This window comes from Myotis myotis, unplaced genomic scaffold (genome assembly GCF_014108235.1).
Source record: "Myotis myotis isolate mMyoMyo1 unplaced genomic scaffold, mMyoMyo1.p scaffold_m19_p_9, whole genome shotgun sequence".
Lineage (NCBI taxonomy): Eukaryota > Metazoa > Chordata > Mammalia > Chiroptera > Vespertilionidae > Myotis > Myotis myotis.
This window is the reverse complement of record NW_023416401.1, coordinates 10,514,368-10,541,741: the sequence shown is the minus strand read 5'-3', so window position 1 is coordinate 10,541,741 and position 27,374 is coordinate 10,514,368. Positions and strand designations below refer to the sequence as shown.

Sequence of the window (27,374 nt, the reverse complement as noted above, 5' to 3'; positions counted from 1 at the left end):
ACAGGCATGGCCAGCAGCCTCGGTGTGATTATCTGTGTGCCAACCACTGTCCCTTCCAGCTTGCCTCAGAACTGACAGCCATCATAAGGAAAGCGGTTTTGTTCCCCAATTTTGCTATGTGTAAGGAATTATATTATTGTTTAAGAAAGGGGACTTTGGTTTCTTTAAACAAACTTATATTGCCTTAAAAGTTGACAGAAACTTTGGGATGTATGCTCAATTAAGAACATCCTTTCAAAAATCACTAGAACTAAACACAATTATTTAGCTTTCTTACTCTTTTACTTAAAAAATTCTATGTAGAAAAACTGACTTGAGAATACTAATAAAATATACAGAACCCACAGAATAAATTATTATAATTTGTTAGTCATTTAAAAAAATCATTTTTATCTTTTTATTCTTTTTATCAGAAATAATTAATTCTTCATTTATCACCATTAAAGATAAATAATTCTATAACTATTTGGGAGCTATTAATTTTCTGGCATAAATTTCATTACAAAATATTTTGTAAGGACTGTAGCACATGACTTGGACAGTAACTATGGAAGCAGTGAAACAACCTCAGTAACTTCCATAGGTCAAGTTAATAGAAGAGTCAGGATGGGGACAGATGAATTTTTTAACCACCATTGCAGATTGTCTTCTTAGGAAACATTAGTTTGTGAATCACAAATTTCTGACCATGCCAAACAAAATAATTCTATCAAAACTAGTAGAGATTTAAAGATAAAAATCACACAGATTGATATTTCCTTTTCAATGGAAATGTACCAACATTTTACAGAATAGCCCTTGCAACCTGCCATTCCCTTAGTCGAGTGATGGCGAACCTTTTGAGCTCGGCGTGTCAGCATTTTGAAAAACCCTAACTTAACTCTGGTGCCGTGTCACATACAGAAATGTTTTGATATTTGCAACCATAGTAAAACAAAGATTTATATTTTTAATATTTATTTTATATATTTAAATGCCATTTAACAAAGAAAAATCAACCAAAAAAATGAGTACGCGTGTCATAGGTTCGCCATCACTGCCTTAGCCACTGGAAACCATGGTTTGGAGAACTGGGCAAAAATTATTCTGCTACAACCCCCTGCCTCCAATTTTGATACCTTTTCAATTAAGTGTTTTAGTTTAGTTTTCATGACTATCCAAGATGTAATAGTTAAGACTAAATTTTTATATTCTGGGATCACAAAGTAAATACTAGGCTTAATCAACTTCTCATAATTGCAAGAAAGAAAAAATTCTATATAATAAAGAGGTAATATGCAAATTAACCCTCATGCCCTCACAATATGGCTGCCTACGACCAGGCCAGCAGGGGGGTTAGTGAGGGACGACCAAACGACTGAACAAGCAGGCTGTGAGGGGCAACCAGGCCAGCAGGGGAGGCAGTTGGGGGAAACCAGGCCAGCAGGGGGGGAAGTTGGAGGTGACCAGGCTAGCAGGGGGGGTGGGGCAGCTAGGGGCGACCAGGCCAGCAGACGGGGGTAGTTGAGGGAGACCAGGCCAGCGGCGGGGGGGGGGGGGGGGGGGGGGGCAGTAAGGGAAGATCAGGCTGGCACGCAGAGGCAGTGAGGTGCGATCAGGCTGGCCGGCGGGGGGGGGGGGGGGGGCGCAGTTAGGGGCGATCAGGCAGGCAGGCAGGTAAGCAATTAGGAGCCAGCAGTCCAGGATTGTGAGAGTGATGTCCAACTGCCGGTTTAGGCCCGATCCCAGGGATCGGGCATCCCCCGAGGGGTCCCGGATTGGAGAGGGTGCAGCTGGGCTGAGGGACCACCCCCCCCCCCCCTGCACGAATTTCATGCACCAGGCCTCTAGTATCCTATAAACTGCTTACAAATCTACCATATGTTTATTTAAACAAAAATAATGTAAGACATTGTAACAAATACCATGTTAGATTGTTTATCAAGAATGGCTATCCTAAAAATAAATATAGCATGTTTAGTGCAATTCCTTATTATGTATGAGAAAAACCTAGGAGTGTTTGAGCACTCCATAAACCAGCAATAGGCATAAGTGTCCAAACATTTCAAAGATCACTCCCCAACACTACATACAAATACTGTCGAAATCAACAATTTAATTAGGTCTATTATGAATACTTTGGGTTAAACAAATTGATCTAATAGTCAAATAGATTTGTGAGTTTGGAGGAGACAAAAATGTTTGATTTGAAAGAAGGGCTGGCTGAAGTTTACGGTTCAAAGATAAGATGACCTGAAACCATCTTGGACAAGCATTTAAATTCTCTTTAGCCTGTTTCCTCGAATGCACAATGGGAGTTCTCCTTATACCTTCTTTGGTTGTTGGGAAGACTAAATGAGAACCCGTCATAACTAGCCAAGGGCCTAACTAGCAAGTGCTCAATAAACATAACCAGATGTTAATGAGTCAGGCTGAAAAGCACATGCAACTGTTTTTTAGTCTTCACCTGAGGATGTTTCTTTTTATTGATCTTGCGGGAGGGGGGTGGGGGGGGAGAGAGAGAGAGAAAGAGAAGTGCATCCCCGACTGGGGATCAAATCAGTTAATGACAGTTAATGTCAATTATTTATTGCACAGTTTCCTATTTACAGAAAAAGAGGAGTTATCTTCTGGATAACCCCCCAAAAACATGACCCAATTTTTAAATACTAGATATGGTAAAATTCTTAATCCTCCAATTACTGATAATTTATTAAACTGAAGAAAAGAAGGAACCTGGAAACTTCACATAATCGAGTAGGAGGTGGCCTGATCGTGGTGTGACAACCTGCACAGACCTGGAGAATTCCTTCATAACATTCAAGTTGCTCACTAGTAAGCGAACCGGGCACCAGAGACACGCCCTGCTGTGGACGCAGACAGTGAGCACTCTGAGCTGTGGCTTCTAACTCAGCTCCCAGGGGACACACTAACTTTATTTATTTCCTTCCAGACCCTACAGGAGAAATAAGCAACTTAGGATCTCAGGGTCTGTTCTTTGTGTGTCTGTTTATGCACGATGGTTCAAGAAAACCAGCTACCTGGTATTGCCTTTCCCAGACTTCACGGAATACCAGTAAGAAGAGGATGTTTAGAATGACATTAATACTATTTACTCTGAACAGCCAAGTTGTTTAACTATATAGACAGATTTATCCAGAGTGTATATTCCCACACAGGATATTACACAAATATTTTAGAAGGCTATGTCAAATAACATTTGATTGAAAAATACTTTATTTTGTTGAAAGTCAATTACTATGCCATGGGCTTCTATATCTTAATGTTTACTTGCCCCAAATTGGAATAATAATTCTAGAACAAATTTGGCTTTAGTTCTATGATACAAAAGAAACTTCAAAAACTCCTGGCTCATCTTTTCCAGTTGACATTGCTGGTTGACTTCTCACAGGTAAGGGGGGAACTGAGCCCCTTTTAACAACCCAGAAGGTGGTTGGAAAGAACTCTGAATAATCTTAATGTTTAATTTACATATTAAGAAAGAACAAGTTAATAATTACACACTATTCCACACTTTCTTTTTTTTTCTTTTTTTTTAAATTTCTTTATTGGTTAAGGTATTACAAATGTATCCTCATTTCCCATTAACCTCCAACCTCCCCGCCACCCCCCACCCCCACTCACGCTCTCATCCCCCTGTTGTCCGTGTCCATTGGTTTGGCTTATATGCATGCATACAAGTCCTTTGGTTGATCTCTCCCCCCTACCCCCTCCCCGCCCTTCTTTCCCTCTGGGGATTGAGAGTCTGATCACTGTTTCTCTGTCTTTGGATCTGTCCCTGTTCATCACTCTATGTTGTTCTCTATATTCCACAAATGAGTGAGATCATGTGGTAATCTTTCTCTGACTGGCTTATTTCACTTAGCATAATGCTCTCCAATTCCATCCATGCTGTTGCAAATGGCAATAATTCCTTATTTTTTACCACAGCATAGTATTCCATTGTGTAGATGTACCACAGTTTTCTAATCCACTCATCTGCTGATGGGCACTTAGGCTGTTTCCAAATCTTAGCTATGGTGAATTGTGCTGCTACGAACATAGGGGTGCATATATCCTTTCAGATTGGTGTTTCTGGCTTCTTGGAATATATTCCTAGAAGTGGAATCACTGGGTCAAATGGGAGTTCCATTTTTAGTTTTTTGAGAAAACGCCATACTGTTCTCCACAGTGGCTGCACCAGTTTGCATTCCCACCAGCAGTGCAGAAGGGTTCCTTTTTCTCCACATCCTCTCTAACACTTGTTGTTTGTTGATTTGTTGATGATAGCCATTCTGACAGGTGTGAGATGATACCGCATTGTCGTTTTGATTTGCATCTCTCGTATAATTAGTGACTTCGAGCATGTTTTCATATGTCTTTCGGCCTTCTGTATGTCCTCTTTTGAAAAGTGTCTATTTAGGTCCATTGCCCATTTTTTGATTGGATTGTTTATCTTCCTTTTGTTAAGTTGCATGAGTTCCCTGTAAATGTTGGAGATTAAACCCTTATCGGTGATATCATTGGCAAATATGTTCTCCCATGCAGTGGGCTTTCTTGTTGTTTTGTTGATGGTTTCCTTTGCTGTGCAAAAGCTTTTTATTTTGATGTAGTCCCATTTGTTTATTTTCTCTCTAGTTTCCATTGCCCTAGGAGCAGTATCAGAGAAGAAATTCCTTCGGCATATGTTTGCGATTTCATTGTCTGTCAATTCCTCTAGTATTTTTATGGTTTCCCGTCTTACGTTTAAGTCCTTTATCCATTTTGAGTTTATTTTGTGTATGGTGTGAGTTGGTGGTCTAGTTTCATCTTTTTGCATGTATCTGTCCAATTTTCCCAACACCATTTATTGAAGAGACTGTCTTGACTCCATTGTATGCTCTTGCCTCCTTTGTCGAATATTAATTGGGCATAGTGGTTTGGTTCGATTTCTGGGTTCTCTATTCTATTCCATTGGTCTATATGTCTGTTCTTGTGCCAGTACCAAGCTGTTTTAAGAACAGTGGCTTTGTAATACAACTTGATATCTGGTATTGAGATCCCACCTACTTTGTTCTTCTTTCTCAGAATTGCTGCAGCTATTCAAGGTCTTTTTTTATTCCAGATGAATTTTTGGAGAGTTTGTTCTAGATCTGTGAAATAATTTGTTGGTAATTTAATGGGGAGTGCATTGAATCTATAGATTGCTTTGGGTAGTATGGAATTGAGCCCCTCTTAACAACCCAGAAGGTGGTTGGAAAGAACTCTGAATAATCTTAATGTTTAATTTATATTTTAAGAAAGAACAAGTTAATAAGTACACACTATTCCACACTTTCATAAAAAGCTTATTAAAACAGCATTTTAATGTGAAACATCCTTTTACATTAATCTTGCATACAAAGCTATTATTACATACCCAACAATTATTTTATTAGTAGATATTAGTAAGCAGCCCAGACTATGATGTGCTATCATGTGGTATAATACAAATATTATTCAACACACAGTTTGAATCTTCAATCAACGTTAGATGCAGCAGTCGTCTGTGAAATAAACTCTAGAGGTTTTAAGTGATTCATTTTATTATAAACACTTAATCCAAAAAGATGATTAAAATAATTGAGATAAGGCTTGATTATAAACAGCCTTTTTTTCTCTAGTAACATCTGTGGTAATAATGTGCTATCATTTAAACCAACTGAGGATGATTCACTATTTGTGAATAAATAAAATTTTAGTTTCTCTTCTAGTCCTGGAGATGCTCCCCCCCCTTTTTTAATATTCACTCCGCGATATGTTTTATTGTTTTTTTTTTTTTTTTTTTTAGAGAGACAGAGGAAGGGAGAGGGAGAGAAGAAACACCGATGGAAGAAACATTGATCGATTTCCTCCTGTACGTGCCCCAACCAAGGATCAAACCTGCAACTTGGGTATGTGCCCTCCCGGAGAATTGAGCACATGACCCTTTGGTGCACAAGATGACGCTCCAACCGAGCCACACCGACGAGGCGCAACCCCCCCCCCCCTTTTTTTTAGGTGAATCCTCCAGAGTGTGAGAAATAAGCTGGAGTCGGGGGTACAGTTTCTTCTATGTTTCAGAACAAAATTAATTGGACCACCTAAGGGGTTTATCCATGACCTTGGCCTCAATAGGATTTTAAAAAAATAAATAAATGTTTTTATTGATTTCAGAGAGGAAGGAGAGGGAGAAAAGAACAGAAACATCAATGATGAGAGAGAATCATTGATTGGCTGCCTCCTGCATGCTCCTTACTGGGGATCAAAATTGCAACCTGGGCATGTGCCTTGACCAGGAATCGAACCATGACCTCCTGGTTCATATGCCGATGCTCAACTACTGAGCCACACCAGCCTGGCTTCTCATTACAGTATTGAGCAACTACTATGTACAGGACCTCTAGTCTCAAGGAAGTTATAGATGGATGGGAGAGAGAAAACAGTTGACAATTACATACACAGCAGAAAGGATTGTGTGTGTGTGTGTGTGTGTGTGTGTGTGTGTATTGTCAAAACGTAAATATAAAATGCTATGGATGCTATGGGTATTTAGAGGAGGGAGGCATATGCAGGTTGATGAGTAAAAGGAAAGGTTTAAAAGTTGTTAAATTCATCAAGGCCTTTAATAAATGCTGAGTATTTAAATAAGCAAAAAGCAAAGGATTGGGATTAATATATTGGGAAGAGAGAATTGTGTAAGCAATTCCAAAAATGCAGGAAGGAAGATGCAAAAGGCACAAATAGTTCTGGCTGCTAGAGCCCTGGGAGGAAAAAGGAGAGTGAGAGAGAAAAGTCGGCAACAGCAAGTGGGGATGAGCCTGTGGAAGGTCTAGAATCCCACTCCGAGGGTTCCAGACTGTATCTAGTAGCAACAGGGCACTGACCTCTAAATATTATTTAATAGGAAGAGGATGTTACTAGAATACTGCTCTGAAAAAATTCTTCACGGAAAGTTAGAAGATAGAATTCCAGACTCAAGAAATCTTTGGGATCATCCTGTTTAATATTTTATAATAAACTAGAGGCCTGGTGCACAAATTCATGCACCAGTGGGGTCCCTTGGCCTGGCCTACAGGATCGGGCCGAAACCAGCTCTCCAACATCCCCCCAGGGGTTCCGGATTGCGAGAGGACATAGGCCAAGCCGAGGGACCCCACCGGTGCACAATCAGGGTTGGGGAGGGACGCGGGAGGTTGGCCAGCTGGGGAGGGACCGCGGGAGGGCTCCAGGGCATGTCTGGCCAATCTTACTCAGTTCTGATCAGCTGGACCCCAGCAGCAAGCTAACCTACTGGTTGGAGCTTCTGCCCCCTGGTGGTCAGTGCATGTCATAGCAAGCGGTTAAGTGGCCTTAGCATATCATTAGCATATTATGCTTTGATTGGTTGAATGAACGACTGGACACTTAGCACATTAGGCTTTTATTATATAGGATTCTTTCAACTTTTTTCCCAATGTTATGGATTGAGACCCCTTGCCATTGGTGCTCTTCTTCTTTATTTTAAAATATATTTTTATTGATTTCAGAGAAAGGAAGGGAGAAGAAGAGATGGAAACATCAGTGATAAGAGAGAATCATTGATTGGCTGCCTCCTGCACACCCCCTACTGGGGATGAAGCCTGCAACCCAGGCACGTGACCTTGACTGGAATTGAACCTGGGAAACTTCTGTCTGCAGGGCGACGCTCTATCCATTGAGCCAAACCGGGTAGGGCAATTGGTGCTCTTCTTACATTTACCATACAGACTTTATGGTGACTACTTCACTATTTTATGAAGCCACATATGAACCGCTAAATAACTTCAATTGTCAGATAGCATTCCCTTAGGTTGACATAGTATCTGTCTAGGTTCTGTTTTCTACCCATTGTCCTCTGGCATAAAATGAAATGCTTAGTTCATACTGCTTCATCAGTTTCTTTTGATCCTATGCTGCAGTGTTTGCAACTCAAGCGTTCAGGGGCTGAAAGCCTGAAAACTACATTTCCTAGACTATCTCCAGTAAGGCTCTGGGTTAGACTGTGGCAATGTGAGGAACCTGAGTGTCGTTGGAAGGCAGAAGAGAAACAGTGACTGTTGCTCTGTAACAGTGGTGGGCAGGCCAACTGGCTTCAGCAGAAGTACAGTCTTGCCACGGCTTCCAGCAATCTTCCTGCAGGCCCCACGGGATGCTGCAGGCGCACCAAATCACCAGTGATGGCACTCCTGCCACATCTGATTTCCGGAGAGCCACAGCGGCTTTCCCTGGGCTTGGCTCCCAGTCCTTTCAACAATTTCCTTTCTGTCTGAATGAGGGGTTTAATTTCCCTGACAGGTTTGGTAGGGAAAAAAGAAGCTACCGTATTTTTCCGTGTATAAGACGCCCCCATGTATAAGATGCCCCCCACTTTTCCAACCAAGTAAGAAATCAATATTTTAAACATTTTGCTGGTTTTCCTCTTAAAATCTTCTTTTTTGCATCTCAAGAAGTTGCTCTTCCTGTTTTCTCCACTGTCTGATCATACACTCAGTGGGAGGAGGTCCAAATTGTCTCTCTGCAGCTCTATATCCACGCTCTTTGGCAAAGCTGAAAGACAATCGCTTACCGGTATTTATCTCTTTATTTTTTGATATCTTTATGGGCTCAGAATGCTCAAGTCCCTGTTGCATCTGGCACTCTCCACTTCCTCCTCCAATTACGGCATCAGCTGACGTCAGTAACAATAAGGCTCATGATTGGAGGAAGCCTGTTTGACAAGGCTTGTGCAGCGACATACCCGCATGCTTCCCTCCTTGGCTGACTTCCATGTATAAGATGCCCCTTGATTTTTAGTCTAACAATTTTAGAAAAAAAAAATAGCGTCTTATACACAGAAAAATGCAGTACTCTCTATAACAGTGATGGCAAACCTTTTGAGCTGGGCGCGTCAGCATTTTGGAACACCCTAACTTAACTCTGGTGCTGTGTCACATATAGAAATTTTTTGATATTTGCAACCATAGTAAAACAAAGACTTATATTTTTGATATTTATTTTATATTTTTAAATGCCATTTAAAAAAGAAAAATCAACCAAAAAAATGAGTTCGCGTGTCATAGGTTCATCATCACTGCTCTATAACTAAAGTATAAAGGATTTCACATGGAAACTATAGGTTTGCGCAACTGCAGGAAAGAATAAGGTAGGCAAAGATCAGGGAAGCTGCAACGGAACGAAGTCTACAACCCTGGAGGATGATCTCTCAAGAGCTCACTGCAAGTTGCTGCAAACCTCAACACCTCTGGGGAGCCACCAGCGACCTCTGCCACCTACAGCACCGAGCCAGGCGACGGCAGGACCTGCCTCTTCTCGTGAACCTTCCAAATCTCACCCACGTGACTTCCTTTGGCAGATTCTAACTCAGAACCACACAGCAAGGAGGATTCTGGGAAATGCATTCTGGCTTCGTCTCTGTAATGCAGAAGAGACTGAAGAAGAGGGTGATGGTGATACAGAGGTGACAACAGATGGTCCAGCTCCTAAATCATATTTTTCTTATGCGCCATATCCCAACTTTAGCATTTTATGTTTCTTCTTTATGTACATATCTGACGATGCTGCCTGCTATTATGAACTGAAAGGTGACCCCTTTGTCATAAATGAACTCTTCCTCATAAAAGATATCCCCATCAACTATAATTAAAAATAAACATTAATAATTTTTCCTTATATCGTTTCTTGCATCTCCTGAGAGAGAAAACCGCTATGAAAATTTATGTAGTTTCGTGCTTTGTGGAGAACAATAATTTTGTATATGCACAAACAGAATTACACTCACGGAAATGGAAAGGTTCTTAAAAGTCACACAGTTAGATTTCCCAACCAATATTTGAGTCTTTACAATTGGAATGATAAGTAATCACACACATGCTCCTTACTTTTTGCTCTTGTGGCCAATGGCAGGCATTGTTAATGTACCTCAGCACTCTTTCTGCTGCACCTGAACTCAGCCCTGGAATTTTACTCGATTCACCACTCTAGCCAGCTAGTACCAACAGTTAAGAGCATCTCTGCCAAGTGGCCATTAGCCTATTCCCCTAACATCTCTATGCAGTGAGAATGAATACATCACTTCCCAAAAGTTGCCCATTCCATCTCTAAATAATCCCCTCTGCTAGAAAGTTCTTCCTTATATGGAACTGAAATGCAAGTCCCTGTATGTAGCTTCTACCCACTGGTCCTATTCCTGAGACCACAGGAACAAGTCCAAATCTGCTTTCATAAACAACTCTTCTAGTACGTGAACACAAGCCTTCTGCTTGAGTCTTGTCTTCTTAAAGCTAATACCAACAATATGAGTTCCTCTAATCACTTCCTGTGTTCCTTCATAATTCTGGTGATTCTCTGAGAGGCTTCCAGATTGTCTCAAGGTGTGGCATCCGAAAGTTTGCTCTGAATTGCCTAGTACGGACAGCTTCTACATTAGTAGCATGTCTACACAAAGTTTGTTGAGCTGCACACTATTTAGCAAAGCAGAGTCAGGCTTCTAACCATGACACACTGGGCCAACCAATATCTGAAAGTTGTCTTTGAGACCCACACAGATCAAGTACAAATCCACTTCCAAAAACAACTCTTTCAACACTTGCAGACCAATTCTTTAACCAGTCTGCCAGAACCATGTTCTAGCTACCATTCCCTGGAGCTTTTAAAATTTTTTTTTTTAATGTTTCTATTGATTTTTGAGAGAAACATCAATTGGTTGCCTCCTGCATGCCCCCTACTGGGGATTAAGCCTGCAACTTGACCATGTGTCCTGACCAGGAATCAAACCAGCAACCTCTCTCGGTCAACCAACTAAGCCACCCTGGCCAGGATTCCCTGGAACTTTTGTAATCAATGAAGACGGTGTCGCTGTCTCATAGAAGGCCTACGTGCCCTCCTCTGCCTACCAGTCAATTCAGACGATTTCTTGGACTAATTCTATTGGCACTTCAATCTTACTGCTATGATCCAAGTCAAGCAGTAAGCTTCTAACTGGTCTCCCTATGTCTAGGCTCAACATAGCAGTCAGAGCAATACTATTAAAACAGAAACCACATCAAGCCACTTCTCTTCTCAAAACCTTGCCCCGGTTCCCCATTTCACTGCACCTCCTTTCCCCCATTATTTGCTCACCTCCCACTCCTCCGCTCATTCACTTTGGTCTAGCCACTTTGGTCTCCTTGTTACTTCTTCAGCATGCCTGGCATTCTCCTGGCTTAGGACCTTTTCAATGGCTGTTCTTACTGCTTGGGACTCAGTATGAGTCAGCATGTTTAACTCTCTCACCTCCTTTTTATCTTTGCTAAATGTTGCCCAGACCATTCTTTGTAATTCTACAACTTTCTTCCACTGCACCCTCACCAATACTCCCAAACCCCTTTCCCCAGCTCTTTTATTTTCCAGAGCACTTGTGAAGTTCTAGTGCAATCGATCTTTTTGTCATTACATACGCTCACTGCTCATTGTCCATCTTCTCCTGCTAGACAGTGAGCCCCACGGGGCAGCACTCTTTGGTCACCAATAGGCCCAGGCACTGAGAGCAGTGGTCATCACAGAGCCGATGCTTGCTGAAAAGTACTGTGCAAGCTCACACAGAACATGCACATCATGTCCTCACCAGCACTGGTCCGTGGTTCATCTTAGGCCCCTACCTCCAGTCAGCCTGAACTTAAAAAAAAATCCTCACCCAAAGATATGTGTGTTTTTTATTGAATTTTGAGAGAGAGAGAGAAGGAGAGAAACATTCATCGGTTGCCTCCCATATGTGCTGCCCCAACCAGGGATTGAACTTAGGTGTGTGCCCTGACTGGGAATGGAATCCGCAACTTTTTGTTGATGAGATGATGCTCCAAAAGGCCCCCCGCCCAGGGCTTTTCCCCATACGGCTTTGTGCTTTCTCTCCCCGCATCCAAGCTCCTGTTCTTCACCTCTTCCCATGTCCCACAAAGCCTTTTCGGACCCTACTTCATGGGTAAGTATCCTTCCTTTCTCAGTCCCCACACTGAATCCTCCTTCCTTCCTTCGGGAACGGAAATCTGGCTCTGCCCTCAGGACTCTGAATCCCCTGGATGCTTTGGAAATAGAGGCTGCTCATTCCTTGTTCCTTGGCTATTGATTCTCTAATCCTCTACGGTTAAGCAAAAAGCTTTGCCCATATGAGGCTGGTACCGGCTTCTTCTCTCCGTGTAGCTGCCACCTACTGACTTCCAGGCTGCTCTCCCATTGATTGGAGCATTTGGCTCCCCATCTTCCTCCACTGCATGGCTTATCATCCTAAGAGACTATGACGCCCATGCGAATGACCCATCCTTGGCTTCCAGCTCACTAACTGGCTCAGCCACACTGACTTTCACTCACATCATAGCACTTCAGTGCCCCCACTCACGGCCAAACCCAGACCATGTGATCACCACAATCTGCTCCGCTTTCGACATCTTCCGTCTAAATGCACCGTCCTTGAATCACGATCTCCATTACTTCCACTGTGCTGGTTCTCTGAGCTCATTAAAATCCCTCTTTCCCGGGCTCCTCTGCGTGATCCTTTCTTACAGCCTCATGACAGTTCTACTTCTTGACTTCGTTTGGACACCAAGACCCATCACTTCTATGAGCAGCCACTCCAATCTTCATGGATTTTTGTACTGCTTCATATGGTCTAGTTAAGTATATCTGAAATACTGCAACCTCCCTCCCCAATAAAAACTTAATGTAAGAATGAAAGTATGAATTCCCTATATTTAAAGAATGTCAGGTACCATCTCACACCTGTCAAAATGGCTATCATCAATAAATCAACAAGTCAAAAGTGCTGGCGAGGATGTGGAGAAAAAGGAACCCTTGTGCACTGCTGGCGGGAATGCAGACTGGTGCAGCCACTGTGGAGAACAGTATGGCGTTTTCTCAAAAAATTAAAAATGGAACTCCCATTCAACCCAGTAATCCCACTTCTGGGACTATATCCCATGAAACCAGAAACACCAATCAGAAAGGACATATGCACACCTATGCTCATAGCAGCACAATTTACCATAGCTAAGATTTGGAAACAGCCTAAGTGCCCATCAGCAGATGAGTGGATTAAAAAACTGTGGTACATCTACACGATGGAATTCTATGCTGCTATAAAAAAGAAGGAACTCTTACCATTTGCAACAGCATGGATGGAACTGGAAAGCATTATGCTGAGCAAAATAAGCCAGTCGGAGAAAGATAAATATCACATGATCTCACTCATATGTGAGATATAATGAACAACATAAACTGATGAACAAAAATAGATCCAGAGACTAAGAAACACTGAGAGAAGGCAGGGGAGGGAGTAAGAGATCAACCAAAGGGCTTATATGCATGCATATTAGCATAACCAATGGACACAGACACTGGGGCGGTGGGGGCTTGTCCTGGGGGGCAGGAGTGGTGGGGAGAGGGTGTCAATCAGGGAAAAGGAGACATGTAATACTTTAAACAATAATAATAATTTTAAAAAAGAGAATGTCAGGAGTAAAGTCGAAGCCGGAGGGTCGGGTGAACTGTAATTAGCTATTAGGCTATTGCCACATGGTGATGCCATTTTTGCTGATAAACAGAAATACCCGCCATTGCTCAGCACTGCATGCGCCGCGCTGCTGTTCCCGCCCAGTGGAGCTCCTGTGAGTGGCTATGAGACTAACGTGCTCTTGTTTCACACACTGTTATTGTAACTGGAAACATTTTCACATCCTACAACAATATCTCTCAAGCCCTCATTAAGCAGTGGTTTAGGGATGGTGCTGAAAACAGCGCCCCAGATGGTGACTTTGGAAGAGCTAATTGTGATAAAACACTACAAAGAGGCCAAACGTCCACTATGATGCACTGTGCTGTTAACTTAAGACCGAGTACTTAAAACACTTAGAAGGTAATGTAGGAAAAAATTAAAATATGGTAAAGGAAAAATATGGTACGATGCCGTACATTCATGCATCCCCCCCAGACCGTGCCCTTTACCTTTTTCATTTGAGAAAATTAGTCTTGAAGTATGCATTTACATCATGAATCTCTTCAGAAACATAGCTAACACACAATGTAGATGTCTTCTTAAAATACAATGTTCCCCACGTCTTTCATAAAAAGCTCCTCTTTCCATAGATAAACCCAAGCATACAGCAAATAGGTGGTGATTATGAGCATGGACTGTGGCACCAGACTACCTGGAGATGAATCAGTTTTATAATTTTCTAGTTTTATGACTTGGGTAAATTACTTACCTTCTCAGTGCATTAGTTTGCTCAGCTGAAAAATGAGGACGATAATGGTACCGACCCCCACTACCTTGAAGGGGTGTTGTGAGGATCGAATAAGTTAATCTATGTCAGACACTTAGGACCCCACCCCGTACTGAGTAAACACCAGGCAAGTGTTAGCCATTGTTGCAAATGTCACATCACCACCTCACCTTCCCATCAACCCTTGATGATACTTAGAAGGATGAATTTATTTCACTGGGTTAAAAAAATAAGTGCTCCTTTATGTAAATTACTCACACTATCTGCAATGGGATGAAGATATCAGTCCTTCTTTTGCTACTTTGGGAAACTGTGAGAACCCTTCTTCATCACAGTCTGTGTATCAGTATACAGTAGAGCGGCGATATTCAGGGAGCCTTTTCTAGTCCAAGTACTGGGTAAGTGACCTGATTCTGAGTAGAGTCTGCTCAGACCCTAAGGGAGAGAGTGGTGTGTGTTTCATTTGCCAGTCCTACCTTCAGCCTGTCTTTGGGCAGAGCAACAATTCCTTGCTTGATGATTTCCAGGACCCGTTCCACCGAGAGCTCAGCTCCAGCCTGTAGCAACCTGGAGCTGAAGAAGGTGATCACCTGGAATTTAGAATGGAATTTTTTAAACAAGTAGATGTAGGAGACGTATTTTCATACGGTCTTTTCATATAGTGCCTTTCTCATATGGTCGTCAAGCTAGCCTAACTATACGACCTGGCTTTTAACTCACTAGCCCTCCTAAATGCATCCTCTCTACAGAGTTTGATGCCTGAGTCACTGTCAGCCCCTGAATGTTCAGGGCTCATTATCCATTCTGTGAATTAAGTAGGCTCCTGAATCTGCTCTTTCTTGTGCTGCCTCACCTTGCATTTGTATTTCATTTGGAGAGCAGCACCTAGAAGAAGGTGGAGAAAGAAAGCTAAACCTTAAAACCTGTTAATACTGAGGCTTCATAGTAACTCTAAAAAAAATATAAAGGCGAAATAAGAAAGAAATGTGAAGCTAATGGCTAAAATGGTGTTTTGGACAGTATTTATACATTTAATTTCCCCACGACACTCATATCCTGAGCACCAGGGATAATCAACAGCAAGCTATAATTACTTTTGCGCATGTCACAGCACAGCCTGAACTAAGCAGCGACATTCTGGACATAATCCTGTCCCTTAATATTTGTCACAAAACACTAAAAGAATATTATATCTTAGCAAATCATTCAGCATCACAGTGATAACAAATCAGGACATTGTGGATCCCTTGTTATTCGAGAACATCACACTTGGTTTAACCTTGCTTGCCATTTGCAGGACTGCCACACTGGCAACTGAATGGACTAGTGTGGAGCTCAGTAAGGACGGCAGGGTCTGGAAATACACAAAATCTAACACGAATTTTACACTGAGCAGAGATAAAAATAGTTCTTGCCTTTACCATACTACACATCCATTACTGTTCACTGCCTCCGTTCTCTACTTATATGAAGCCATGACATTTCTTCTCTCGTTGGGTGTGGTAACCCTATTTTGTCCTGCTGCCTATTCAGCCAGATCATTTCATCTTATGAGTTCGATGGGAGGCATGCGTACCACTGGCTAATAGAAATTTGGCCACTTGAAAAACACTTGTCTAACTCCTTCTGCAGAAGTTAAAAGTGCTCCAAGGTTAGTCACTCCTGTCTCAGATATTCAACATTGCTGAATGTCTTAATGAAAAATATCAACTCTCAACTCCCTGTCAGCTAAAAATAACAGTGGATTCATAGTGTCCTTTCCCAATACTTTCCAAGGTTAACTTTATGAAAAAAGAAATAGTAAAGACTTGCTTAAGCCAAAATTTCAGGGGCATTTAGGGGAGGGAAGGTAAAGTGCTGAAAGGAGCAAAAAGGAGAGATGTTATTTATATCTCTACCATGGCATTTTTTTCAAAACATGTAAAAAGAGTTTAATGTTTCTGAATAAATTTCAGAATAGTGTGCCCAGCACTATTTTGGATGGCAATATTTAACAAAAAGTTGTTGGAAAGCTTGCTCATTTGGAATCTTACTTAGGTTTATCCAAGTGAATGTTGAAAGCATAGAGTTTATAATGAGAAGACCTGGATTTAGGGTCTGAGTGACTTACTAGCTAAGTGACATTGAGCCAACCTTTTTCCTTTCATGTGCTGCTTTGCTTCAATGGGATGGTTGAAAATTCAGATGAGATTGTGTATATTAAATAACTCACAAGCAAATATGTAATCAGTATCTAAGACAATGATTCTTAGGCTTGGATTTGTGTTAAAATCACTTGGAAATCCTCTCTCAGCATCTAAGTTTTCTTATCTGGGATAATGGTTAAATATATTTTAGGATATCCATAATATATATATAAAGATGTGAGATTTTTCAAAGAATTGATATTACATAAAAATGTTAATGATCTAAATGTTAAGTAATATATATGTGTGTGTATATATATGTCTGTGCATATGTTAAGTAAAACATATATGTGTATACATATGTCTGTGCATATAAGATATACACACACGGAATGCAACAATTGTTACAGCAGAATAGAGGGCAAATATAGTTAATGTTAAGGAGATTCTATTACAGTTTTTATCAAGGCTTATTAAACTCTTCTACTTTAATACTTAAAAAAGAACCATGATAAATACCTCCATTACACTTACCAGATCAATATTTTGCATTATATCCTGAAATGAAGGATGAGTTCGGAATTGCTCAAAGAGATCTCGTTTGTAAAGCAGTGCATACACCAGGTTTGGGTTGTGGTGAAGAGAAGTTGCCAGGCAGGAATTGATGATCTCTAACATCATTCGAATCACTTCCTCGATGACATTTAGGTCTTGTGCCTGATAAAGAAAGAAAATGCCCACACAGGGTCAGTGTTTTACTCCTTGACACAGACTTAATTGGAATGAGAGCCATAAAACTTAAGAGCCATTATGAATACTTTTGTCAGGTTCTTTTCAATAAAAGCTCTATCCCAGTTCCCAGTTTCTAGCAGGGAACCTGGTGCCAGTGTGCTGCCTCCCCCTTGGCACCTCTGGTTGACTCCCGCACACAGGGATCGAGCCTGCAACCGAGGTAACATGCCCTTGACCAGAATCGAAGCCGAGACCCTTCAGTCTGTGGGTCAGTGCTCTATCCACTGGGCCAAACTCACTAGGGCTCAGATGGTATTTAAAGAAGACTGCTATTGGATTATTTTCCATAAAGATTAAGTGAGGTAGCATTTGTAAAGTCCTTATAACAGTGTGTAACGCATGGTAAGTACCATGTGAGAGCTTTTTAAATATAAAAACAGATACATTAAAGTATTTTAAAGGATAAGAGTCATTTTAATTTTGGACATATTACAAAAAAAGAACAAAAAGATAAAAATGCCTTTAGAAAGTTAATAAATTAATTCAATTATTATAACTGCAAATAACTTAGAAATCACATTTCTTAGTCTTAAATATAAGCCTCCAAATTCCATTTCTATTAATTTACAAAACTGGTCCTTTAAAAAAAGCCAAATTAGGTCCTCCAGAGGACAGTGTATAGGAAAACTGACTTACATTTATGGAATAACGAAGTTTTATAAAAAGACATGCTTTTAAAAACTAATTGTTTCCTCTCTACTGTTAAAACTAGCTTTGTCAGAAAGCAAATGTCATGGCTAACTGGTGGAAGAGCAACATACATGCAGAAGATTGCACTTTCTCATTCATGGTATTGTATTTTTGGAATACACAGCTTCCATTCCAGGAATGGATCCAGGTCAAACAGACTTTGTCGTCAAAAAGAACAACAACAACAACAACAACAAGAAATCCCAAACAACCCAACACACACACACACACACACACACACACACACACACACTTTATTGCAGAAAATCTCAAATGTAAAGACAAGGACCCTGAGAAAATGGTCCTGTTTTCTGTGGTTCTGGTGGTTTTCGTACATGTTGGTAATGAACACCGAGCAAGTCCTGTGCTAAGTAGTGATTTCATGTCAAAGGGACAAGTTGGCAGTTGTGGGAGTATCTTACCCTGTCAACAGCACTCATGGCTGCCTCATTATATAAACTTCCTTTTCCCTTTTAAGAGGGAATTTATACAGTTAAATAGTTTCAAATCATTTATTTTTAGTTTCCTTAAGAGAAGCATATGTATCTTGTTTGTATTAGTTTTGGGGGGATTCCAAAAGAGTTGTCTAAATTTCCTGTATTTTTAGCAGAAAATAAAACCTTCAACAAAATTAATGGGACTCTGCCCAAGTGGGGAAGCGGGGGAGGAAACGCACAGGCAGGCCTCTTTCTGAAGTTAATGTGCAAATGGCCTTCAAATCCAATCATCTGGTGATAGACCCGTGTTATCTTTATGTTGTTAATTCACTGGCACATACACTGAAAAGCTTTGTAACCACGCTATTTCTAGCCAGAACTGGATCTGTCCCAATGTATCGAGCTTCTTATAGCAAGAACTAGCTTTCTATTACATGCAAAATCACAGCTGAAGAATAAGTCCTGTGACCAGAAGAGACAATGTGTAGCCTTAATAATTCAGGGGGAAGGAGAGGACATCAGCAGGCAGTTATGGCCCCATCGTTCTTGGGGGGGGGGGGGGGATGTAAAACGATGTGCTCTTTTTCTTCCTTCCATGGACAGGTCTTGGATGTGGCCTGCACGCCTAAACTAGAACCCTGGGAAGTCTGTTATTTAAAACACCATTACTGGTGGCAGGAAGGCAAGATAATGGTGGCTGCTAGGGGTCACTGGCTAACTTTACATGTGTTTCCATACTTGGAAAATAGCCAGAGAACTCACAAAAGAGGAATGTTCTCATTGAAATCCAACTAAGTTGCAGCCCCCAACAGTCATATCACCTTAGCAGGCGCTCACACTGGGCAGGAGGTGGGTGAAAAGAATGCTTCTGCTGTCCCCCCAGGCCCCGCCAGCAAGCAGAAGAGAGTAGGCATGCACCTGAGCCCAGAGTGTTCCAAAATTTAATAGTTTGCTTTAAGAATTAGTGTTGATTTCCTTTCTCCTTCCAAATATATTAGTGTTTCATTATAAAAAGAAATATCCTTTCACTCTATAAAAAAAGTAATATCTGAATAAAATAATTCTCTAGGAAGACGTATCTTTAAAAAAATTTGATAGTCTCCTGAGTGCCTCCCTCGTCCCAATCTGAGCCACCAGACCCGTTCTAGTCCCAGCTCTGCCAATCAAGCGCTATGTGAGCTTCGGTAAGTCACTCAACCCGCTGTAGTGTTTTATTTGCAAAAACAAGTGCTTATGAGATTTTAAAAATTCCCTCCTACTTGTAAGTCTTAGTTCCCATTAAGAATGTAGAAAATATTGAATTTAGAAAGCAAATTTTATTAGAGTAACCAAAGATGTGATTAATGTAGAAAAATCTTTAGGGTGACTTCAAACTTCAGTAAAATCCAGAATTTACTTTAGATGACCCCAGCACCTTAAATAGAGTTATTATTAGTTTAGAAGGAAAACCGCCAACAAGCTTTGAGAGTAAAAACATATAAGGTTAGCCTAGCCAGTGTAACTCAGTGAACGTCGGCCCATGAGCCAAGAGGTCACGGTTCGATTCCTGGTGAAGGCACATGCCCGGGTTGTGGGCTCAATCCCCAGTGGGGGGGCATGCAGGAGGCAACTGATCAATGTTTTTCTCTCTCATCAATGTTTCCACCTCTCTATCCCTCTTCCTTTCCCTCTAAAATCAATAAAAATGTATTTTAAAAAAGTAAGTTACTGTAACTAGGCTTAAAAAACACACACATGCGAAGCTAAGTCTGAAAATAATCCTCTAAACCAAGGAACCTGCTGGGTCTTCTATAACTCACTGTTTTCAATGCCTGTTAATGATTTTTTATACTGTTAATGCAAAGATGGGAAGTAATCTCTATAGCAGTGGTTCTCAACCTGTGGGTCATGACCATTGGAAAACACATATAGCATATCAGATATTTACATTACGATTTGTAACAGTAGCAAAATTACAGTTATAAAGTAGCAACGGAAATAATTTTATGGTTGGGGGTCACCACAACATGAGGAACTGTATGAAAGGGTCGCAGCATTAGGAAGGTTGAGAGCCACTGCTCTAAAGGCTTGTATGCCATGGACTCACATCAGAGACCTCTGATGCTTGGCGTCCTTTTTACATTCTTTCCTGGGAAGAAAAGCCAGTGGTGCTAAGAACAGCAGTAAAGAATCATAGACAGGGGAGCGATAACCCTGAAATTTAAATAAAAAAGGGAAAAGGAGGTGGCTGCATGCCAGTAGAGAGAAGCTGTCGGTTGGGTCCCAGCCCCAGTTCTGCCACGGACTGGACACGTCACCTTCCGGCCTCAGTGTGCACCAAGGCGCAGGGAAAGGGCTCTCTGCAGGGCGCTCTGTGCGGGGCCCAGACTGGCTTCTGCTTGGGATGTGGAGTGCAGCGCACCTCTCCTGCCTCCCCAGCCGGAGAAGCCAGCTAGTTCAGTGAGTTGTCAGTCTTCCTAAAGCCACCAGGGATGGAGGATGCTGCTGCAAGGCAATCAGTGCAGTGCAGTGCCCCAGGGACACGTCCCTCTAAGGAGAGAAGGAACACAGCACTCCCTCACTTCTGCAGAGCACAGGAGGAAGCAGTGGTTCCACAGGCACAGGGAAGAAGAAGTCAGCTAATTTCAATGAATGCCTTTTTTAAAATACATTTTTATTGATTGCAGAGAGGAAGGGAGAGAGAGATGGAAACATCAATGATGACAGAGAATCACGGATTGGCTGCCTCCTGCACACCCCCTGCTGGGGATCGAGCCCACAACCCCAGCACATGCCCTTGACCGGAATTGAACCTGGGACCCTTCAGTCTACAGGTCGACACTTTATCCACTGAGCCAAACCGGCCAGGGCAGAATTCTTAAAGACTAACGGGGTCCAGAAAGATGGAGCCGTAGCTACACTGGAGTCTGCACAAACTTAAAGCTCTTTTCCACCAGCCTCCACCAGAGAACAGCAGCTGAGGGTCAACACCATGACATGCGCGGTGTCCTAAGCATTGGGAACAGGTACCGAGCATATAGGTAAGAAGCAGTTCTTACTCGTATTTCACCTTGGAGTTCTAACATCCTGTAAGGCAGACATGTCTCAAAAAAGCTTTTTTTTTTTTTTTTTTTTTTTTTTCCAAAATATGTAAGAAATGTAACATTTGAAAAAGGGAACAAAAACTTACCATTTTTACTTGGAAATAATATTGCAAATATAATTGAGGGATGCTGAACCTCAATCTAGATACCAAAAATGATTTTCATGGATTCAAATCAGGAGCAATTATTCCATATATTAAAGAATCCCTGGCTTTTCAGAAAATTGGCCAGAGTGTAGAAGAGGAATTCTGTGGCACAGCAGTTAACAGCCCAGGCTCTGACCTTGATCCAGTCAAGGTCAATGGCAATGAGGGTGACTCAGTCTACTGCTATAACCTGACTGGCCTTTGAATCTTGTTCTACTATTTACTGCTTATGTGACCTTTGGAAAAATTCTAAACCTTGATTTCTTTATCACCAAAATTGTTACAGCAGAGTGGAAACAAAATAATGTCTATATAAAACACCTACCCCAATGCCTAACATGCAGTAACAGCTCGAGAAATTGTTGCTCTTATTAGTAAAAGCAATAGTAATAATGAATGAAAGTTTCCTACTAGATATTTATGTACTTGGGAGGTATATTTATATTTACTCTATCAGGCACTAAGTCAAACAATTATGTTTTCTGACTTGAATTTTTATGTCTATTTAAAGAGAAGTGCTTCCATGACATTGAAACTTAAGTTTTATAACAGGTGTGTGTATTACAATGAAATGCACTGAACTAATGGAAAGTCTTAACTCTTTTTTAAAAAATACATATTTTATTGATTTTTTTACAGAGAGGAAGGGAGAGGGATAGAGAGTTAGAAACATCGATAAGAGAGAAACATCGATCAGCTGCCTCCTGCACATTCCCCACTGGGGATGTGCCCGCAACCAAGGTACATGCCCTTGACCGGAATCGAACCTGGGACCCTTGAGTCCGCAGGCTGACGCTCTATCCACTGAGCCAAACTGGTTAGGGCAAATCTGAGCTCTTTAAGAACGTATACGTTATTGTTACACTAAAACAGCTCATCTCCCTAGGAAATATGATGTTAAAAAGTATTCCAAGTCTAATGCTGAATATCTGTGACCTTTTGACTAGAGACAGTTGATTTGAAACCCACTGCATCATAATCATATTCCACATAATGACCAAAAGTTGTATTTATGGTTGCTTAATGACTGGGACCAATGCCTACACATTTTGTCCAAACAACTGCCATTGCTCATGATTCAGTCAAGGTCAATGGCAATGAAGGTGACTCAGTCTGCTGCTACAATTAGAGCAAGGGATCACTTGAAGAAGTTGCCATGGAAACTATCGCCCAGCAATGACGATTCAAAAATTTTGAGAGGCAATCCTGTATTAAATTTGCAATTTATTTCTTGTGGCAGAAACTAATTTTAAAATGAGTTTGAAGGTCCTTAAAGTAATGGAGAATGCTTATTACAGAAAGTTACTAAATGAGACATCTTCAGTCTAAATGTCATTGGAGTTATATTTTCAAAAGCTTCAAATGCACCCCAAAACATATAAATAACCCAATTTTTATCTTGCTATTGTTTGTGATACAGGGTTATAAAATAAAAATGTTTCATTCATTATCATCTATTTAAAAAGTATTTTTATAGATTTCAGAGAGGAAGGGGAAGGGAGAGAGAGAGAGAAACATCAACGATGAGAGAGAATCACTGATGGGCTACCTCCTGTACGTCCCTACTGGGGATTAAGCCCACAACTCGGGCATGTGCCATGACCAAGAATTGAACCGTGACTTCCTAGTTCATAGGTTGATGCTCAACCACTGAGCCACACTGGCTGTGCTATCATCTATTTCTGTATTTCTACCATATGAAATCAGTTTTGGGGAATGGAACTTAGCATGTGTAACATTTATAAGGGTCTGACTTAAAATGACTCACCTTAGGATCATAGTTTAGCAACCAATGAAGTCACGAGTTAGGGCTGCCTGTCAATTTTACTATTTTTGGGGGTAAGAAAAAGATGCCTAATTTATTTTGTGGATTTTTCTGAACAAAAGTTTGTAGAAACAACTATCAATATGGAAAAGAAAAATGCAATGTAGCATGAATAAAATTCTTCTTTTAAAGGCAAAAAGTTGATATTAACATAGAAATACAAAAAAAAAAGCTATTAAAAGAATCTCTTCAAAATCTAGTTGGCAGGAAGGACTATAATCCCCGCCTTTCCTTTCTTCTACTGCATTCTTTATTCTACTTGTATCCATTTGGGAATAAGGAAAAGATTTTGTTACAAGAACGATATGAAAAACAATCAAAACACATTTAGGCATACATTGTAATAAGAAAACTTGCAAGCACTAGTATAAATGGCAACAAAGCTAAAATTCACTTGGTAGCCTTTTCATAAAAGTAATAGTACAAGGAAGTACTATAACGAAGATGCAGCTTTTTCTACACTATGTAGATAATTAAGTGACAATTTAATGATAATTCTCTTTGGTCAGCTGTCTTATAAGTCACAGACAGTTTTGATTTTTCTTTAGTGAAAGGAAATTCATGGTTTCCTTAAGGTCCAAAGTCAGAGTTGTTATCAGACATTCACTAGCTCATGTGGTATATGTGAATCACAGATATGAGGTGCACCAGAAAGATCGCACGGGGAGGGAGTCAGGTGAATACAAAATCTCAAATACCAAAGAACAACAAATGGCAATAAAATAAACTTTAAAATGTACAGTCATCCCTCAGTATCCAAGGGATTGGTTCCAGGATCCCTCCAACCCAGGATACCAAAATCTGTGGGTGCTCAACTCCTTCATATAAAATGATGAAGTATTTGCATATAACCTACACATATCCTTCCATATACTTTAAATTATCTCTAGATTACTTATAATACCTAATAAAATGTAAATGCTACACAAATACACTGTAGTTGTTACACTGTGTTGTTTAGGGAATAATGACAAGGGAAAAAGTCTGTACAGGTTAAGTACAAACAAAGCCAATCATTGCAGGCCCAACTACATAGCACACATCAACACATTGGCTCCCCACCCGTAAATATTTCCCACCTGAGGTTGGCTGTGAAACCTGTGGGTATGGAGGGCCAGCTGTAGTTGCTTTCTTAATAAAAATGCCTCTCCAAGCAAATATTTTAGAAAGCAGTTTTTTTTTTTTTCCTTGTATGTGTTTGATTTATATTTAGGAAGCATGTTGTGACATTATTTGAACTAATTTACTGGTTATTATTCAGCAGTCATTGTTAACTCTAACGCTTTGGTATGCCAACAAGCCAAATAAAAGGATGATTATAACTTTCTTAATGACTTCAACTTTATGTCAATTAAAATTTGAATAAATTGGATGAGGAAGCAGACATGTTGAGAAAAAAATACAAAAACTGAAAGGCAGACAAATAAAGACAGAGGGAGAAACTAAAAATGTATTAACTGTGCAAACAAAAAATAGCTACAAAATGCCTTTTACAAAAGGTCTCAAAACAATTGCTCTCTGAATACTCCATACACTCCCAAGAGCTTTGGGAACAGCAAAAATACGAACACCCACCCAGTATTCTGTGCTCCCTGTAATTTAGGGGCCGTGGTAGGTCTGGTTCAGTGTACTCCAAGGAGCTGGGTAAGTTTTTTTCTTTTTAACTCCTTCAGGTTACCAGGCTAACGGATGCATTTAAATCCTCCCCACAGCTACCATTAGCCAACACGACATCCCAGATGAAATCTGTCATGTCAAATACTGAATGACGGTGTTATGAAAAGCACTGGACGAAAGCAGTGACCAATGGACACAGTCCCTGCCTGGGTGAGGTTCAGAGTCCAGTGGGAGAGACTGTCAATTGTGGGAAACGCTGTGAAGGCAAAGGAAAGGGAGAACAGGGAGGTTCAGTAAATGCAGTGCAGACCAAGCGAGACCTGAATGAAGCAGCGCAGGAAGTAGCCTGCTGAAGACAACACATTACAATGCTTTTAAGGGTTCGGCCAGTGTCATTAGAGACTTCCAATTAAATAAGGAAAATATCAGAAGAAGAAAATGCCCAATTGTGGAATGCATAATTTATTAGCAGTTTTAGCCAATCTCTCTTGAACTACCAAAAATCAGACTATGCTTACTAGCATGAGGTGCCAATGAGCCCCTAACTTTACAGGCTAAGACTTGGAGGATAATATACTAAACTCATTTTTGAAAACGATCCCCAAAACTTTTTGTACATAAGGTTTCCTATTCTTATTTTTCTTTTTTCTAAACTTTTGTCTTAATTTTATCAAAGTAACAAATGAGTACAATTTAAAAGTCAAGAATACTACTAGATTTGAAACAAAAAAAGGGCAGTACTCGGGACCAATCTTTTCTTTCCCCAAACTCCCACTCCCCAGAGGCAAATATTTTAGGTACTTCCTCCTACATCTGTCTTCTTATTCTGAAATAATGTGTGTTAGTATTTTTTAATTTTTAACTCTCAACTATCTATTGACTTCTCAAAAAATGAGACTTTTCCTCTTCTAAATTAATTTTAGAATCAGCTTAAATTTTCCTAAATTTACTATACTGTGAAAGTATCCATTTTTTAAACCACCATATGAAGAAGACAACTAAAAAGAAATATATCTCTAAAGCTAAAATGCTAAAAGAAATGAAACCAAGATTTAACCGGGAACCTGAGAGTAAGATCATGACTCAAATCTGAACAATACTTCAAGACAAATGGCAGTTAACCAAATCCTCTTGTGTCTGAACACCTTTTCTGCAAAAATGCAGGAGAGCACATAGTAATTTCTCACACTTGGTTACTAGAGTAAAATCTGAGACTATATGAGCTGGAGTGCTTTCCAGAGCACCTTCTGAATTCAGTTAGGCCTCTCTTAACCGTCCCCCACGGCCATTCCCTTTGACTGACACATTTACTTTGTACCTCTCAGAACATGACGACCTTAGGTGGTTGTTTTATTCCTTTTCTTTTTCTCTTTTGTTTCCTTTCCTTTCTTTACAGGAGTCTGGCATTCCCAATAGGCACAGCAGTGATCCTGCTGGCGTTCTCTCTTGCTCCTGTGTTATTACATTTAATTTGTGTGCTTTTATAACTGTGTACTGACGCCCACAGGCTTTGGAACAATGGGTACCCATTCAATAAATCCAAGAAATAAATGACTTGCTGATTGTAAGTACTTTGAAATCAGTGGACAGAAGGATCTACATAAGTAATAATAGTGAGGACAGTAGGATGGAAAATTGAAAAGAAAAAAAATCTAAAGCTTCTACAAAAGGCTAGAGCGCGCGCACACACGCGCACACACACACACACACACGCACGCACGCACGCACACACACACACACACACGCACACACGCACACACACACACACGCGCACACGCGCACACACACACACACACGCACGCACACACACACACGCACTCACGCACGCACGCACACACACACACACACGCGCGCACACACACGCACACACACACACACACGCACTCACGCACGCACACACACACACACACACGCGCGCGCACACACACACACACACACACGCACACACGCGCATACACACACGCACGCACGCACGCACGCACGCACACACACACACACACGCGCGCATACACACACGCACGCACGCACGCACGCACGCACGCACACACACGCACGCACGCACGCACTCACACGCACGCACGCACTCACACACACACACACACACACACACGCACTCACGCACTCACGCTGCCATCCTTTGTTACACAGCATCCATGCTCCTCTTTTGTACTCAGTTCTCAAAACCTCTTCCTCTATATTTTTTGAGAGGAAGATGACAAACATGCTAAAATACATTACACATGGTTTCAAGGAGTATGTCCTTTGAACCATGGGTGGGATGGTGAGTTCAAAGCTTATTATATAATGTAAGAGACACTTACATATATCATGCAATCTAATGGAAATAATTCCAGGGCTATGATGAGGCCATTTGGAGCTTCCTATAATCTGAGTTTATGAATACACTTTGAC

The 27,374-nt window shown here is 40.9% G+C and overlaps 1 protein-coding gene across 16 annotated transcripts in view; it reads right to left on the bottom strand.

Moving 5' to 3' along the window:
* DYM (dymeclin) overlaps positions 1-27,374 on the bottom strand; it is a 248,237-nt gene that overhangs the window by 32,046 nt on the left and 188,817 nt on the right. For 15 of the 16 annotated variants that reach the window (XM_036322093.1, XM_036322091.1, XM_036322089.1 and 12 more), the window contains 2 exons: positions 16,907-17,089; positions 14,723-14,836 (listed from right to left, as the gene is read on the bottom strand). In XM_036322093.1, coding sequence (XP_036177986.1) covers positions 14,723-14,836; positions 16,907-17,089 — 297 coding nt within the window. Of the gene's footprint in view, positions 1-5,090; positions 5,112-14,722; positions 14,837-16,906; positions 17,090-27,374 lie in introns of those variants that run through there. The other variant, XM_036322101.1, reaches the window with a different exon arrangement.